Source organism: Trifolium pratense, linkage group LG3 (assembly GCF_020283565.1).
Source record: "Trifolium pratense cultivar HEN17-A07 linkage group LG3, ARS_RC_1.1, whole genome shotgun sequence".
Taxonomy (NCBI): domain Eukaryota; kingdom Viridiplantae; phylum Streptophyta; class Magnoliopsida; order Fabales; family Fabaceae; genus Trifolium; species Trifolium pratense.
In genome coordinates, this window is record NC_060061.1 from 16821185 (window position 1) to 16838013 (window position 16829).

The 16829-nt window shown below is 31.7% G+C and overlaps 3 protein-coding genes across 3 annotated transcripts; 1 reads left to right on the forward strand and 2 right to left on the reverse strand.

Annotated features, from left to right (window-relative positions):
* Positions 1–240: 240 nt before the first annotated feature.
* Positions 241–1165, reverse strand: LOC123914670. Its single transcript, XM_045965859.1, has 2 exons — positions 946–1165; positions 241–770 (listed from the first exon to the last, which is right to left on the reverse strand). The coding sequence occupies exons 1-2, from the start codon at positions 1163–1165 to the stop codon at positions 241–243; spliced, it is 750 nt and encodes a 249-aa protein (XP_045821815.1).
* Positions 1166–2259: 1094 nt separating this feature from the next.
* On the forward strand, positions 2260–7816 carry LOC123916327 (serine carboxypeptidase-like 31). Its single transcript, XM_045967763.1, has 10 exons — positions 2260–2825; positions 3856–3969; positions 4141–4236; positions 4386–4478; positions 4628–4710; positions 5175–5474; positions 5806–5936; positions 6314–6409; positions 6524–6629; positions 7517–7816. Exons 1-10 carry the CDS (start codon positions 2516–2518, stop codon positions 7661–7663), a joined length of 1476 nt encoding a protein of 491 aa, XP_045823719.1. The 5' UTR covers positions 2260–2515; the 3' UTR covers positions 7664–7816.
* Positions 7817–10326: 2510 nt separating this feature from the next.
* Positions 10327–13182, reverse strand: LOC123919035 (NAC transcription factor 25-like). The gene is made up of 3 exons (XM_045971257.1): positions 12633–13182; positions 12128–12483; positions 10327–11145 (listed from the first exon to the last, which is right to left on the reverse strand). Exons 1-3 carry the CDS (start codon positions 12814–12816, stop codon positions 10621–10623), a joined length of 1065 nt encoding a protein of 354 aa, XP_045827213.1. The 5' UTR covers positions 12817–13182; the 3' UTR covers positions 10327–10620.
* Between the last annotated feature and the right edge of the window lie 3647 nt (positions 13183–16829).

Genomic DNA, 16829 nt, shown 5'->3' on the forward strand with positions numbered 1-16829 from the left:
AGTAACTAGTCACGGCCCATGCTATTGCACGGATTTTATACACCAGCATATATGATATTAAAAAAAATATAATAATTGCAAAAAGAATAAATAAAAACAACTCAAAATATAGTGATGATAAAAATAATAATATTCAGTACAACATAGATATAGATAAATAATTTACAAATTAACTACTAAACATTATGGAAAACTTCTTTGTAAACCACATTTCCAGTTTCGTCCGTGTCTTCCCCTTTTTCATCGGTTATCAATATTTTCAAGCCTTTCCTTGAAGTTATTATTGACACTGCAACATATAGTTAGCCATGGGAGAAAATTGACCGTGGAAGATACATACCAACATGTTTTAGGAGCTAATATAGCTCTATCTTTAAAAAAAGTTGGATCATTCATATTGTGCAATAGATCTGGATAAGTGCTCTGAACAATAGTTGAAAGAGGATCACCTAAGTTAGGAACCAACAGATTTAGTGGTATTTGTATTGTGATATCTGAGTCATTAGATTGCCCAATACTTCCATCACCAATACCCAAAATCCAGTCTGAAAAATTCTTTTCATCTTCAATGTCAGAATCTGAACTGCCAGTCTGTAGTCTAGTTGTCAATGTAAGCACCTCACAAAATCTCGAAGAATATATAGTGGAATTAACAACCTCTTGTCTTGTTCCTTTTGGTATAACAGGAAGAATTTGACGAAAATCTCCACCCAAAACAACTGCTTTTCCACCAAATGGAAAGTTTTTTTTTTCTTTTTCTGTAGTATATCCTTCAAAGTACGATCAACGACTTCAAAACAATGTTTATACATCATAGTGTTTCATCCCATATGATTAGCCTTGCACGACGAATCAGTTTTGCTAAATCATCTGTTGGTAGTATCTCACACGAAGATGCCTCATGAACATTTATAGGGATTGCAAACCTTGAGTGTGTAGTTCTACCTACAAGAATTAGCAAAGCAGCTATCCCACTTGACACTACCGTTAGAACAATCTCGCATTTTGTTCTTAATGCTGCAGACATAGCTCTCAAAATGTATGTTTTTCCGGTTCCTCTATATCCATAAAGAAAGAAAAGACCCGGTTTTTTTTCCTCAACCCTTTTCTGAAAACCTTTTAAACAACGTAGCGCAAGTTGAGTTTCTCTATTTTGATGATCCATATTGGCAATGAAAACAGAAAACACGTGAAACTTCATATATATATATATATATATATATATATATATATATATATATATATATATATATATATATATATATATATATATATAGATGAAAGGTAGATGATTTAAGACTATATATTGATGTGTTTTTAATTGATGATTTTTATTTAGTAAAAAAAATGAATATGTATAAACAAAAAAAAGGGTTTTCTATAAAAAAAGGTTAAAAAAAGGTTAAAAAAACGCAGTAACATATTTGATTCTTGTAGATGGAAAAAGTGGTTTTTGTTTCTAGAAAGAAAAATAAAATGTGTAGTTAAATGATGTTGATTACTTATTGGTTACAAAATTATTTCAACATAATGTTTTTTTTTATAATCAAAAATATTGTTTCAACATAATTGATATGACTTAGTGGTAAGTATATAAAGAAATATAACTAAAAAGTAATGGGTTCGAATCCCGACGGTTTAGTTGATCGGATATTGGGGTGAAAAAAAAGGAAAAGAAAAGAGTATTCATATATGTACTTTATGTTTCTTTTCCTCATGGCACTTACATATGTACGTTGGTTCTGATAAATTTGCACCAAAGAAAAATGTGAAAACCTTATTAGTTCCAATACATGATATATCTATCTATCTATCGAATCTAGCTATTTGGATATATAGGAACATTCAATCATATCAGATATATGTATCTATAAATAATTTTATATCGACTTTATTTATCTAGCGATCGAACTCTGAATACCTCGTTTTCTTGAGTTAATACCAAACTCCCAAACAAAATTAAAGAGTAGGGTAAACATTTATTTATCAAACCCAAACAAATAAAACATTTGTAAAATGAGATGAATGTATATACAATAAAGAGATTAATATAATCAAATCAATTCTTAATACAACTTTATAGATTAGTTACTAAAATATTTCTCAAACATCTATCTATGTAAATCAAGTATATATGTTTATGGATATGGTCAAAAACATGATATATCAATGTTCAACAACCCATATTATCACTCAAAGTTATGATGGTGGTTCCACTGATCACTCATATAAACAAGCATGCATGAATATGGTCTAGAAGCTAATAGCTACACCTAAAATCCATGTCAAACGTCATACAGCATCTTAAACCAACCAAATTCAAAAAGGGACCTAAAATTAAAGGTGTTGCCAGGTAGGGCTCTCTCATCCTATCTCCTTTTTTCCTAAATTTCTACCCATTATGAGGCATAGTGGAACCCTTAACTTAGTATAAATAGCCATCTACTTCTCTTTGTCTTTCAACCAATATTTCCAATCAAAAGTGGAACAAACATCTTTCATTCTCTTCCACAATATGGATAATCTAGTATTAAAGTTAAAGAGTTTATACACTTTGGTTATTTTACTCTTTGTACTATGTTTTAAGCTTTCTGTTTCATCTAGATCACATAGACACTATTATGGTGGTGGAAGAAAATTGAGAAGCTCTAGTGATAATGGTAGTGATCTTGTGACTAATTTGCCTGGTCAGCCTCAGGTAGATTTTAAGCACTATGCTGGTTATGTCACTGTCAATGAAACTAATGGAAGAGAACTCTTTTATTGGTTCTATGAGGCTATGACTAAGCCAGAAGAGAAACCATTGGTGTTATGGCTTAATGGAGGTAAAAATATATACTAATTAATCAATTTATTTATGCTTAATTTCTTCTTCTTTTTGATTGACATATAATTAACAAGTTAACAACATTTGTCTTTACGAAAGTGAAGTCTAGTGGTATGAGTTGAGACGCTGAAAGAGTATTAAAAAGGAGATTCATAGTTTGATTCCAACCGTTAAATTTTTTCGACCCTCTTAACAAAATAATCACTAACATTTGCCTATGTAAAAAAAGTTAACATCATTTGGATTTTATAGACAATTGTCAAAACAGAAGTTGAGTGCATGGAATTTTTATCAAATAATTTGTAAGATACTATATTTAAACTATATATCATATCTTCAAAATTTAGGAGCTAGCCCTTGTATAATAATAATAATTAAACATCACAAACCCAAATGGCATTTCACTTCACTCATAGGTATAATATATATATGAGAAAGTGGAATTGGATTTCCCACAATTACAGCAGGGTGCTGTAACTGATTTGAGGCCGTTCGATTTCTGAGAGGCGGCTGAGATCATTTTGATTTATAAAATTGTATTTTATAAATCAAAACCGTCAAATCTCATGCATCAAACTGTGTCATTATTTGACAGCAGTGAATCCATGTCCATTGTTTGACAGCAATGAATCCGTGTCTGGAGAAAGCATGTCCTTATCAACAAATAAAATAACTTCTACTATGAAAAGTGGAAAGTAAGGCCTTAAGAAAAAACAGAAGAGAGACAAAATTGAAATCTTTTACTCTTTTTTAACTTATTGTCATAATCTCTATTTTATCTTACTCAACTTTTTTTAAGGTGGCATGTAATCTGGTCCGTTTGGTTTGAGGGAGGGAAAGTGAGAGGAAAGAAAATTATGCAAACCAATGAATGAATCTAGACTAACTTTAGTCCAAATTCATTCATTGATTTGCGTAATTTTCTTTTCCCCCACTTTCTTTCCTTCATACCAAACGGACAGTTTTAAAACAGTGGTAATTTCATTAAATGGTCTCTGCTAAGGTGACAAGATGATATATTGTTGTAGGTCCTGGGTGCTCTTCTGTAGGATATGGAGCAACACAAGAGATTGGTCCATTTTTAGTGGATAATAATAATGATGGACAAGGCCTTAAATTTAATAACTTCTCATGGAACAAAGGTACTAATATTAATATGATGACCACAACTTCACTTCTTTTTATGCCAATATAAATTAAAAATTCTGTTTTGGTGAACCACAACTAGTGCTCCAATATTTGTCCCTACAAAATGGATTATTATTATTAATTGATGCTAACAATTATTGACATATATATATGTGATGTTGCAGAAGCCAACATGTTATTCCTAGAATCTCCTGTCGGAGTTGGCTTTTCATACTCAAATACAACCAGTGATTATGAACAATTGGGTGATGATTTAACAGGTCATTACTTAATTTATAAATCTATATACTATGTTGCATAAAATAACATGCCTTTAATGTTGTTGGTTACATTTTCTATTATTTGAGGTTTATGCAAAGCAAAGCAAATCTCTGACAAATTATATTATATATTTTTCTAACAACAACAGCTAATGATGCTTACAATTTTCTACACAATTGGTTCCTCAAGTTTCCATCATATAGAACTAAGACATTTTACATAGCAGGGGAGAGTTATGCAGGTCAGTAAATAATTTATTTTTTAGTCAAATCTTCTTAATCAATAGTAATTTTGTGGCATTGCTGTCACGATTAACCGAGATTCAGCCATTGTCGCTTCGAATAAAAAATAGTGATTAATTTTATTTATTTTATCAATGTATATTTTCAGGAAAGTATGTACCAGAACTTGCTGAACTTATCCATGATAGGAACAAGGACCCATCCCTTTACATTGATCTCAAGGGTATTTTGGTATGGCCCACATAATATATAAAAATTAAACCATGTGCTAAATAAAATTCATGGCATAAAGAATATTTTTTTACTAAGAATATTTTCTATGTAGTCAGCATTTAGTAGGTTTTGAAAATTGACCTCTTATCCACATCATGTTCCACCACCACAATCTAAAGTATATTTATAAAGCAACAAATTCTGTACTTGTGATCACTAGTTTTCAAACTTAGTAGATATTACAAAATTACAAATTAACATAAATATGAAGGAAAATATCAAGCACGGACAGAGACATGAACATCGGATACGATAAGGAGACTGACAATAATTTTAAAAAAAGACACAATTTATTGTAATTATAAGTATTAGTGTCTCGGTATCCCACACGGAACACACCTAATTTGAGGAGTATCTGTGCTTCAAAGGAAGGAAATAATATATTTAATTATTTGTTATTTTTTATTATTATTGTTTTGTAGCTAGGTAACCCTGAAACATCTGATGCTGAGGATTGGATGGGACTAGTTGATTATGCTTGGAGTCATGCTGTGATATCTGATGAAACACATAAAACAATAAAAAAAAGTTGTGATTTTAATAGTAGTGATCCATGGAAAAATGAAGATTGTGATCAAGCTGTTGATGAAGTACTTAAACAGTATCATGAAATTGATATCTATAGTCTTTATACCTCTGTCTGTTTTGCCTCTACAGCACGTTCAAATGGTCAAACAATGCAAACTTCCACCAAACGTTCATCTAAAAGTTCATCCAAAATGGTGAGTTTATTGGAAATGTTAACAATTCATGCAAAACATTTTGTTATCCAAATAGCACAAGTGTAAAAAGTTTTACTCCTATCGAGTTTAATTATGATAAAAGTCTAATATGTCTAATGACCTAACAGTTATAATTGAGTGACAGCATAAAACTCTTTGCAGATGTATATGTAGTACAAATTTCTATGATTTTTCACAGTTTAAGATTTCAACCTGTCATTTTAGATCGGACAGTCCTGGTCAGTTCCTGTGCTAACGCAGTTACTCGCAAAATCCTTTTCCGATTTACTATAATATATTCTGACACTTTTATATTGATGTGGTTGACTAGATGCCTAGAATGATGGGTGGTTATGACCCATGCTTGGATGATTATGCGAAAGCTTTTTATAATAGACCAGATGTTCAGAAGGCCCTTCATGCTAGTGATGGTCACAATCTAAAGAATTGGAGTATTTGCAAGTAATATTCTCTTCTTTTCATTTTCTTTTCACAACTTTAGAACATTTTTTTTTAAAATCAAACCGAACAAGACGATTCAATAAGTTGAACCATAAACCGGTATTGTGTACTATTTGATTATCCGAGTAGTTCGTCTGTGGTTTTATCTTGTTCGAACTTTAAAGTAGTTAAACAATGATCCAAAACCTCTGTGATTCGATGTCCGGTTTGAGTTTTAAAACATTCTTTAACAACAAAAAAGTGTTACTCAATGTGTCAAGAATTTAGTGGTGTTTAATCTGGTTTTTTTTTGGTTACATGTGTTTAATCTGTTTTATGTTTCACTTTAATGTTATTATCCTTTACTAAACAATTTTTTATTTAATTATTAAATGTAGCAACAAGATATTCAATGATTGGGCAGATTCAAAACCATCAGTTATACCAATTTACAAGAAACTTATTTCAGCAGGACTTAGGATTTGGGTTTACAGGTAAATATAATTGAATATTATCAAACCTCAAATTCATATATAGTCATGTGTTTAAGCAGTTTCTAAACATTTCTTGTGCTTCATATGAATTGTTAATTGTTGATTATGGTTCAGTGGAGACACAGATGGTAGAGTACCAGTTCTTTCAACTAGGTACAGCTTAAGTACTCTAGCTTTGCCAGTTACTAAACCATGGAGGCCTTGGTACCATGAAAATGAGGTAAGAATATTGAAGGAAAATTGACTTAATTGTTTTTTCAAGAACAAGAAAAATCTAGTTTTAATCTGCACTAATTCAAGGGAAAGCTATTAAAACCTCATACCATTTGCCTTAAATGCAGTTTTAGTCTCTATATTTTGTGATATTATGATTATGATTTTGGTCCCTCAAATTTTCAAAATATTTGACATTTTTCCGTTTGTAATTTTGTATATTTGGGATTCATTTTTTATGATTTCGCAAGTGATACACTGAGTTAATGATATAAAATTAAGTTATTAGCGAGAATCTACCTAAGCAATGTTTTATATAAAATTTGAGTCTTTTTGGGATATAGATTATTGTAAGATGTAAATAAGAATCCATTTATATAGACGGTGTATCATCATCAACTGAGTTGTCACATAACATGTCACTTACCGCGTCATCAAAATTGAGGCTCAAAATGCATAGATGAGAAAAAAATCATGATTTAGAAGTTCTATGTGAAAATAAACTTCAAGACAATTCATACAGTCTGATTTATTTATTTTTGACGAAATTCATACAGTGAAAATAATCTTTTAAAAATATGTTAGCTTGTATGGAAAAAGGGGGTGTAAATAGTTTTTCCTCCACATCAATATTAAATGGCCTTTTTAAGAAGAAAAGTCAATAATAAGATGGAATCCAGCCCAACTATAGAAATGGGCTTTGACGGGCTATTTTTTAGAAGTTTCAGTGATTTATCTCGTCCATATTATTTTCTAAATATATTAATTTTTTAATGTAAAAAGAAAAAATCAAATTTACTTAATAGTGACCGGAGGGAATATGTAACATCAGATACCTTTTATTATATTTTTGTTCACTTTTTAATTAATGGTATGTTCCTTCTTAATAAACAGGTTAGTGGATGGTATGAAGAATATCAAGGGCTTACATTTGCAACATTTAGAGGAGCTGGTCATGCAGTTCCATGTTTTAAACCAAGCAACTCACTTGCATTTTTCACCTCCTTTCTACATGGAGAATCACCTCCTTCTACAAAATAAGAATAAGAATAATTAATCATATTGGGTGCTCTTTGTCACCCCATATGAAAATTTTGCTATTACATAGCAATAGCTAATAGTCTAATATTGTCAAAATGCCAAGTATTATTAAGATAATAAATAAAAGAGTTTCACTCCCGGCCTACTAAATCATCATCTTATTTTATTCTTTACATGATAGTATTAGTAAAATATTCATGCATTCGCACAAGTCGTGTATGGTTGGTTATAAATATCTTATTATTGTAGGTTCGATATATGTTATTTCACATAATAATTGTAAAAATTGGCTTTAGTGAAATATATTAATGAAGTATATTCATAAAATTAAAATGGTATCAAATTAATAATGAAAAATAATAAAGGTACAACAATGAGGTGCAAGAAGTAAAACGATTTAAATAGAGAAATGAGGTGCAATCACTTTAAAGGGGTGTGCCTAGTAAACCTTATTTATTTTATTTAGTAAACTAGCAAGGGAAAAGAATGGGAAAAAGCTAAGCTAGAACTCTAATTTGGACGAAAAAAGAAGCTTAAGAATTAAGATCAACCTAGCTATAGGGTCCTCCACCTTCTTTGTACTACCATTTAAGACCTCTACTATGGTTTGGTTTTGATAATAGAGGATTAGGGGTTTGAAATTTGCTTTGCTTTGAGTGGTTTAGATTATTTTATGCAAATTTAAAACCTCACATGTACACTTTTAACACATTCTCGATTATTTTTAACTCTATACAAAACTCAACTAAAAATCTCTAAATTGAGCCATAACTTTTAAGAAAAAACTCTATAAAATACTCTAAATACCTGTTTAGACAGAGAGTTATCATTAACCACAATTATGTAACTTGAAAACTATCATTATATGTTCCTCTTACATTTTTTTTCTCCCATGCCTAATCCAACAAATTAGGTAGCTTGAGACTAGAAGTGAGAAAAGACTGGACCAAACTAGGATTCATAAGGTTTAAGTTTGGCATATAAAAAAATTTAAGACCTAAATCTAACTTGTAATCTATTATTTGATGTTTTGAAAATTTGGTATGCTCTGGCAGAGCTGTTTAAAAAACATTTTTTTAAGTAGTCTAATGGCTAAATTTTTTACCCATAAGATAAATAAGTGGGGTGTCCGGAGTTCAAACTCCGACCCTTGTATATATAATACGATGTCCTTACCAATTGAGTTAAACTTATGGGAACATAAAACCTATTATGAACGAGTTTAAATAAATAATCATATTTATATTTAAATAGACTAATTGAACAATGAAATTAAACTCTCATTTTATGTTTAACATGATATTGAGAGTTTGACTATTACATCATATTTCAATTATAAATTATAATAATACATTTAAATGTGAAAAAAAAAAATATTAACATAGACTAATAAATTAAAACTATTGAACAAATTAATAAAATTTAATATAATAATAGTAATAAAAAGTATTTATCATATTTATTTAAATAAGTCTGTCTAATAGACTTAAAAGACTTTTTAACAATAAATAATAGTACTAAGAGCTTGTTTGGCCCAATTTTTTTTAGAGCTTATGCAAACAGCTTATGCAATTTTTATATATTATTATAAGTTTGTCAAGGTAGTTTATGATAATATAGCTTATAAAATTACAATTTTTACTAGTGTGAACTTATAAAATACCATAAAACCTAATTTATATTGCATAGCTGGTTGCATAAACTCTAAAAAAGCTGGGCCAAACGAGCCCTAAGACTTTTTTTAATTTTTTTTTTGGATTTGTCAATTTCTTTTTTCTTCTCAGAACTTTTTTTTTAAAAAAATTTTTTCATCAAAAGGAAATAAAAAACAATAAACAAACAAAAAAAAAAAAAAACTAGCCAATCTGTTGCCTAAGGACCCCGGAGGTATCCGCAAGTAGGATGATATCCAAATGCATAGAGGAGAAGTTCACATCTTCAAAGATTCGACATTAGTAGTCCAAAATTTGGTCAATCAATCGGTACATTCGTTGTCTTCTCTCAAAGTATGATTAAAAGAAACCTCCCAAGAAAAAGAAGAGAGTTTCCTAACGAGAGAAAACAATGTTGCAAATCATCAATAACATCCAAGGATGCTTGAGAATCCGATTCCACCACGATTGACCGATATCCAATATCTCACGTCAGTTAAAGACCTCTGCAAATAACTGAAAGTTCAGCAATAGGTTAGAAGCTTTACCACATGATCCAGAAAAATCAAGAATCCAATTTCCCTATCGTTTCTCAAAAGACCTCTAAAACAAGGATTGCCAATAGAAGATCCATCACCGTTGATTTTAATAAAGCTTTATAGTGGAAAATGCCCGCAAACTTGACGGATCATATGATGTTTATTGGTGGGGTAAAGTGTCTGGACCATGGAAGAATGATATGAGACTATGCTATTGACTACAACCCAAATATCTTTCTTATTATATTTTGAAAAATTTCGTCATAGTACATCTTGCCTTAACAACATGATGTTTGAACCAATTCCTGACAATCTTGTATTTAAAATAGTAACCAAATAGGCATGGCATTGCCCTTGGTTGAAACTCAGGTTTGATCTAGACAACTTTACAATATTTTAAATCATAAATAAAATAGTAAATGAAATCGATGTTTATTGGCAAAACATAGATTTAAACTCAGAATATTCTGCACAGTATATATCAACTTATAGCTGACAACCAACTTTAATTAACCGAATCCTTCCCTCTAATTCTTCCCAAACATAATATTTGATCATGGGAGTACTATACCAACTTAATATATTATTGTAACTTTGTAATCTTCAAATTCAAAATATACATATATAGTCCTGTGTTTTCCTTTTTCTGTATATCAATGATTACAATAGTAAGATTAGCATGAATCAATTATTAAAGAAGGTATGTGTAAACTATTAAGCCAAATTAACCATGCTAGCTAGCTATATAAATAATATAATATAATAATTAGTTCCAATTTATGTCCGGAAGTTGAAATTGTTGCCTCATTACACCTGCATCTCCAAGAATTGAATTTTGATGAAAAGTTGTGTTTGGTGGAAGCTGGCTAAGCAAAGAAACAAATGAATTATTTTCCTCAATATTGTTGTTGCCACTATTATTAAGATCTCCATGGAATCTCTTACTTGAAGAAGATGACCCTGGTGAACCTGTTTCATGCCAAAATTGTGATGATGCATTTAGTGCACGTTTCATAGGGAATGATTCATTGTTATGATCAACCTTATTTGAGTTTATTTCACAACCATTTTGCATTACTTGATCAGTTGCTAAGATTCCATCAAAGAAATTGTCATCATTTTCTAGTCCATAACTTGTGCTTCTTGAACATGGAAGAGGTTTAGAGTTTTGTTGCATATTATATGTATGTTCCATTGAAAGCTCTTTATCATATTGATCCATTAGTGGTGGCCTTGGCATGGTGCTACTGTTGCTTTTCTTGTATATTCGGCACAAAACCCAATCATCAAGCTACAAAACCAATATATTTTAATCAAATACTATATTTTAGTGTCACTCTTTATATATATATATAGTAAGTATTTTTATTTTTATTTTCAAAATGAAGTAAAAAGCACCTCCCAAAAACTCGCACACAATTGAGAAATATTGGATTTGAATGCAGGGTAACCACAAAAAGTAGACAGCCTAATAATTTCGACATTGTGACTATTATTTTCTCTTTTGGTTGTTAGTTTGTACGAAAAATTGTTTATATTTATCCATCATTTTCAAAATTAAATGCAACATTATTATCACATATGTATTATCACATATGTATTGTCACATCAACGCTTTATGTGTCGGTTATTAAAAAATGCATGTATCATCACATATGTGTTGATTATTAAAAAATGCATGTATTATCACATATGTATTGTCACATCAACGCTTTATGTGTCAGTTATTAAAAAATGCGACGCATTAGCGTTTCTAGATGACAAAATGGGGTTATGGGGGCAAAACTGAAAAAAAAAAAAAAAACAGCGGTAAGAATGTTTGATTTTTAAATGGGGATCAAAATCGTGAAACATGTAAAATAGGGGGGCAAAAATTCAATTAAGACCTTTATAAATAATAAAATTAACTATTTATTGCATAGAAATAAGTAGAATGAGATGATAAATACTTAAAAATATTTTAGGAAAAAGAGAAGATAAAATGAACAGAGGGACTATATAATTTGATGGACTGGAATTAATGAAACAAATGTACATGACATGCATTTATGTAAACACAAAAAATGCAACTAATCTTTAGTTGGTCTGGTGAATGACATTCGACATGGTAGGGAGAACCACAGTTTGATTTTCGCAAATGCGATCGGGAAAGAGCTGGAACCAATTAATGCCAGAAATGACCCCGAACTAGATTAGATGTTCCAGCGAACCGAATACTAGTGGAAAAAAGAAAAAAAAAATGCATTTATGTGTGTGGTGATATACATACATACCCTCAAAGAATTCTTCTTGTTATTGTTTGGAGGATGATCAGAAGGCAGAAGTGGAGTTTTTGAACTTGCATTATAGGAATGATGATTATTACTAATATTATTGTGATCAGTGATAAGCCTATACTCATGCATAATCCAATTAGTTTTAACCCCTTTTGGTGGCTTCCCTCCATAAAAAACAAGTGCTTTTTTAACTCCAACTTTCTGATTCCCATCAGATGTTAATATAGGCTTATCAGTTCCAGTAGCTTTCCAATACCCAGAAGTTGCAGCCCTATTGGGCCGGGCCCCATTTGGGTATTTCCTATCCCTTGGGCTGAAAAAGTACCACTCTTGTTCCCCAAAAGTTGCTTTACCTAAAAACAGAGGAAAAAAAAACAGGACAATATCTCAAGTTAAAACAAGGTTCAAAATTTCATATGCAAAACAAGTAACTGAAAAATTTAGGAAGTGGGTTTGAATAAATGGATGAAAAGATGAAATTGGGTGTGAAAAAGTTTCATACTTGGGAGTTCCCATGGGTCGAATTTGTACAGATCAATCTCTGCTATGATAGCTACTGGAAGAGGTGCTGATGCAGCTTTTCTCTTAAGGTAGTGAACGACAAGTTCTTCATCAGTTGGGTGGAATCTAAAGCCTGGTGGTAGGTGTGGATGTTGAGAACATGATGATGAATCTGTACTGTCCATGATCGATGAGATTTTGATGATGAATTGATCAAATTTCTATGTCTCATGCATAACTTTTTTGTTTGAACTTTTCTTTAGCTTTTTGTATGGTCTTAACTCTTATCGTTTATGTAAAAAAAAAAGGATTATTGGGAAGAGTGGAATGCATGTAGTGTATGCATGATGGATGAAAAAAGGGATGGGGATGAGGATGGTTTTTGTAACAGATGGAGAATGAAGGATGAGATCATGTGACATGTGTAAGGGGGGGACCATGAAACGATAATGAGGATGGGAAGGCTGGTTTTGTGGGAAAGCAAAGGTTGGGTTGGGGGAGTTTGGAAATGTAATAGTTTGGATGTCATGCTTTTCTTATGTAAACAAAACAAGGCATCACCTCTCGTAATCACACATACCCTACATCCACTGTTTAGACAGAGACTTCATGGCACGTGTGCATGTGCTTTCATATATTTCTCATGAAAAATAGTAGCTTTAACAATAAGTTGAAGATTTTAGGTTATAAGGTGATAAGAAATGATTTTGATAGTTGTAGAAATGATTTTGATTAAAAATAAGTTGAAGATTTTGGATATAATAATAATTTTCTCAACATTTATGGATGTTTTGTTAAGAAGTCTCACATCGGATTTAAGTTGGTCCGAATAACAGTTTATAAGTAAAAGATAATCATCACCTTAAAGGTCGGTTTCGTAGGATTGAGTTAGATCCAACTCCTAATTTTAAGATAATATCAAAGTCCCTCCAAGATCTGCTGAGCCACCCGTTATTGGGCCACTCGCCATTTATATCCACCCACAAAGTCCAATAATATTAGGCGTGAGAGAATGTGTTCACATTGGATGTGAGTTGCTCAGAAAACCAAACACACCCTAGAGGTAGACAAAAGTGAGCAGAATGTGGAAAACTAAGGTCATATTTGTAAGAGCTTGATTAAAAACACAGGAATCAAGAGCAGTACATTCCAACTTAGCTAATTCAAAAGTGAAACAAATATTTCAATCACATACATTCATATTATTCATATTATTTGTGTCGGATATTATTTTCTTTCGATAAACTTGATTTGTTCACTAGCACTAACTAAACATGACATGTGTAGCATCAATGACTCCTATAACAATTTTAAATCATTCTATTACGTACCTACCTCGTGGCCTAAAACAACTAAAAACATTGTAACCATACGATTAGAAGACTTTAAAGTATGTTCCATTAATTCAATAAAAAATCTCATAACGAGTGGAGTTAATTTTGTAATATTTTTTGAACTCGTGCATGACATGTTCTACATAGCTCTACTTAGCCTTTGCATAAATTATTTAGTACACTTCATTCAAGTTTATTTGCACATTCACTATCACTCCAATTCTTCCACATCAAAACCAAGTGTTGTGGCAAGTGTGAGTGGTTAAGTCCCACATTGCTTAGAAAAGTGGAGGTTGAACACTTTATAAGTGAGATAACCCATAAACCTAACACCTTAAGGTTTTGGGTAAGAGTGTGGTGTTCAACTCACTTGTAGAGTTGTTCTTAAGCCCAATGTGGATGATCCTCGACTGCCCCCTCGTGATGACCCAACAGTGGTATCAGAGCCGATGGTTTGACGAAGGGTTGAACTGACTCCTTGTATCGAAAGTCTTCCTGACAAAGGTGGTCAGGCGGCGAGTCCCGTGGAGCAGTGTGGCTTGTGGCTTACGGCGGTACAAGTGTAGGATGAAGAAAGCTTCCGCTTGAGGGGGAGCATATCCAAGAAGAGTGTGGTGTTCAACTCACTTGTAGAGTTGTTCTTAAGCCCAATGTGGATGATCCTCGGCTGCCCCCTCGTGATGACCCAACACTAAGGTTCTTTAGGCATGTATCAAACGTACTCTCCATTAACGACTACATCCTTAAAAATTGTCATTAGTTTGTGTACGAATGAAAGTCTCGTGTACCATTCCTTGGAGAGGGAGTAGTATTGATCAACACTATTAAAATCTTAATTTTTCATATTTTCTATTTTTTGATTTTCCAATAAAAAAACTTATATTAAACTCGAGAAAAACTTAATGGGAGAAAATTCACTCTCCCATATGTTATAGCCTGTGACTATTATAAGAAAAAGGTATTACATTATTAAATTTATAATTTATATATTAAGATATCTTAATATGTGTCATTTTTTATATTTCATTTTTGAACTTTCAATGTTTGTTGACTGTGACAATTACATTAGCTTTTACATTCCCAAAAAGTAATGTAACAAACACATGTCAAACGTGCAATATGGCATATGCGGAAAACCGAGTCATACAACATTTTTCCTCAGATCGATTAATTTTCTTCTATAAGAACAGAACCGTCACATTCATAAAAAGAAACTAAAGAATAGAGGCCTATATAATATGCAGAAGAATGAAGACAATTGTGTGAGTATAGAACCAATTAATTGTTTCTCAAGCAACATATGGTATATTCGGTCAAAAGAAAAAAGAAGCAACATATGGTATATTAATTAACCATGAGCCGAAATTCCAAACATGGCTTACGTGAACACATAAGTGGCATCCATCTGCACCATTTGTCCTGTCCTTCATGACGTTAATGGAGGCACAACAAAACAATCATTTATTTATTTCTGATTATATTCCAATTATCTTTCTAGAAAGCACTATGGTTTTATATCTCGATATACATTGAAAATTTTGTCTCAACTTCCATTTGGATTTAAAATCTTCATTTTTGCTGACATGGCAGGCCTTAGAAATCAAAATGCAGAACAATCCTCTGCAAATTAGATGCCTCTCTTTATAGGATTTGATAGCTCAACTACTCAATAGAATGCCCTCTTTTGAAAGCAATAAAATTGATAGCTCAAGAAAAAACCACTAGAGATCACATTGGGCTTAGGAAGTTATGGTTAACAGAACTTATGTAGATGTAAGTAGAACTTTACCACTAGAGACCATTCTTGTAAGTATATATATGGCCCAAAATATACTTGTCTATGAAAAAACCACACATATTTCAAATGTATATTTTCAGACGGCATAATTTATCTAGACGTATACTTTTATATAGTACAAAATACGTATTGGAATTACATATATAGAATTCAAAAATCTCACTTAAATCACAACAAGAGCGAGCGAAAGGGATGACTCAACTCAATGTGTCAACCCCCAAAGGAGTTTTTTTATTGCGCCTAGAATATAATCCTTAATTACGTGTCATGCGAACCATAAGGGCAAAATAGGCAATAATTCTATAGCCAACAAGCATTGCCACCAAGACAGCAACAGACATACCTTGTTTATCAAGACCAATATGCTTAATTGTAGGATAATTCCCAACTAAGCAAGTAACATTTTCACCACATGAATAAATGTCATCATTCTTGAACTGTGACCCCAACAAGAGCTTATTGTAATAATAGCTATGAGATAAGTACTTAATCCATGATAAAAATGCTGGCATATTTTGAATAAAGTATCCATTAGTTAGAACAAGTAATGTCATAATCAGCGATCCAGATGTAACAACCAACTTTGGATTATTTACCAGCATTGCACTAATAGCTTGTCCAATACTTTGTGATACCATAGCATACAAAAGAGAGACACTTAGTGTTTGAAAGAAATTTGAAGCATTGGCAGAACCTGAAATTATAAATCTTAGTCCCAAAGAAAAATTCCTAATCTTGCTCCAACTCGTTTTGCAAGCCCAAGCATGTTCAGAGTGCCCATCACATTTGTTTTTATTGCCCGTAAATTTATTATCAACACATTAGATAATCTCTCAAGGAGCAATATGAAAAGATATCTTTCAAGCAGCGATGCAACAGATATATTCGTTGATGCAGATTGTAGCATTATGAATGTGGGTTCTATGCACTTTTATATGAAGCAGCCAATTTTAGTGATTGTGCAATGAATGGATGTTAAAAGTAAACTCTTCAATTGTTATACAACTATATGAACTACTTGCTAAATAAATGGTATGATTAAACACAAAATAAGACACGATCATAC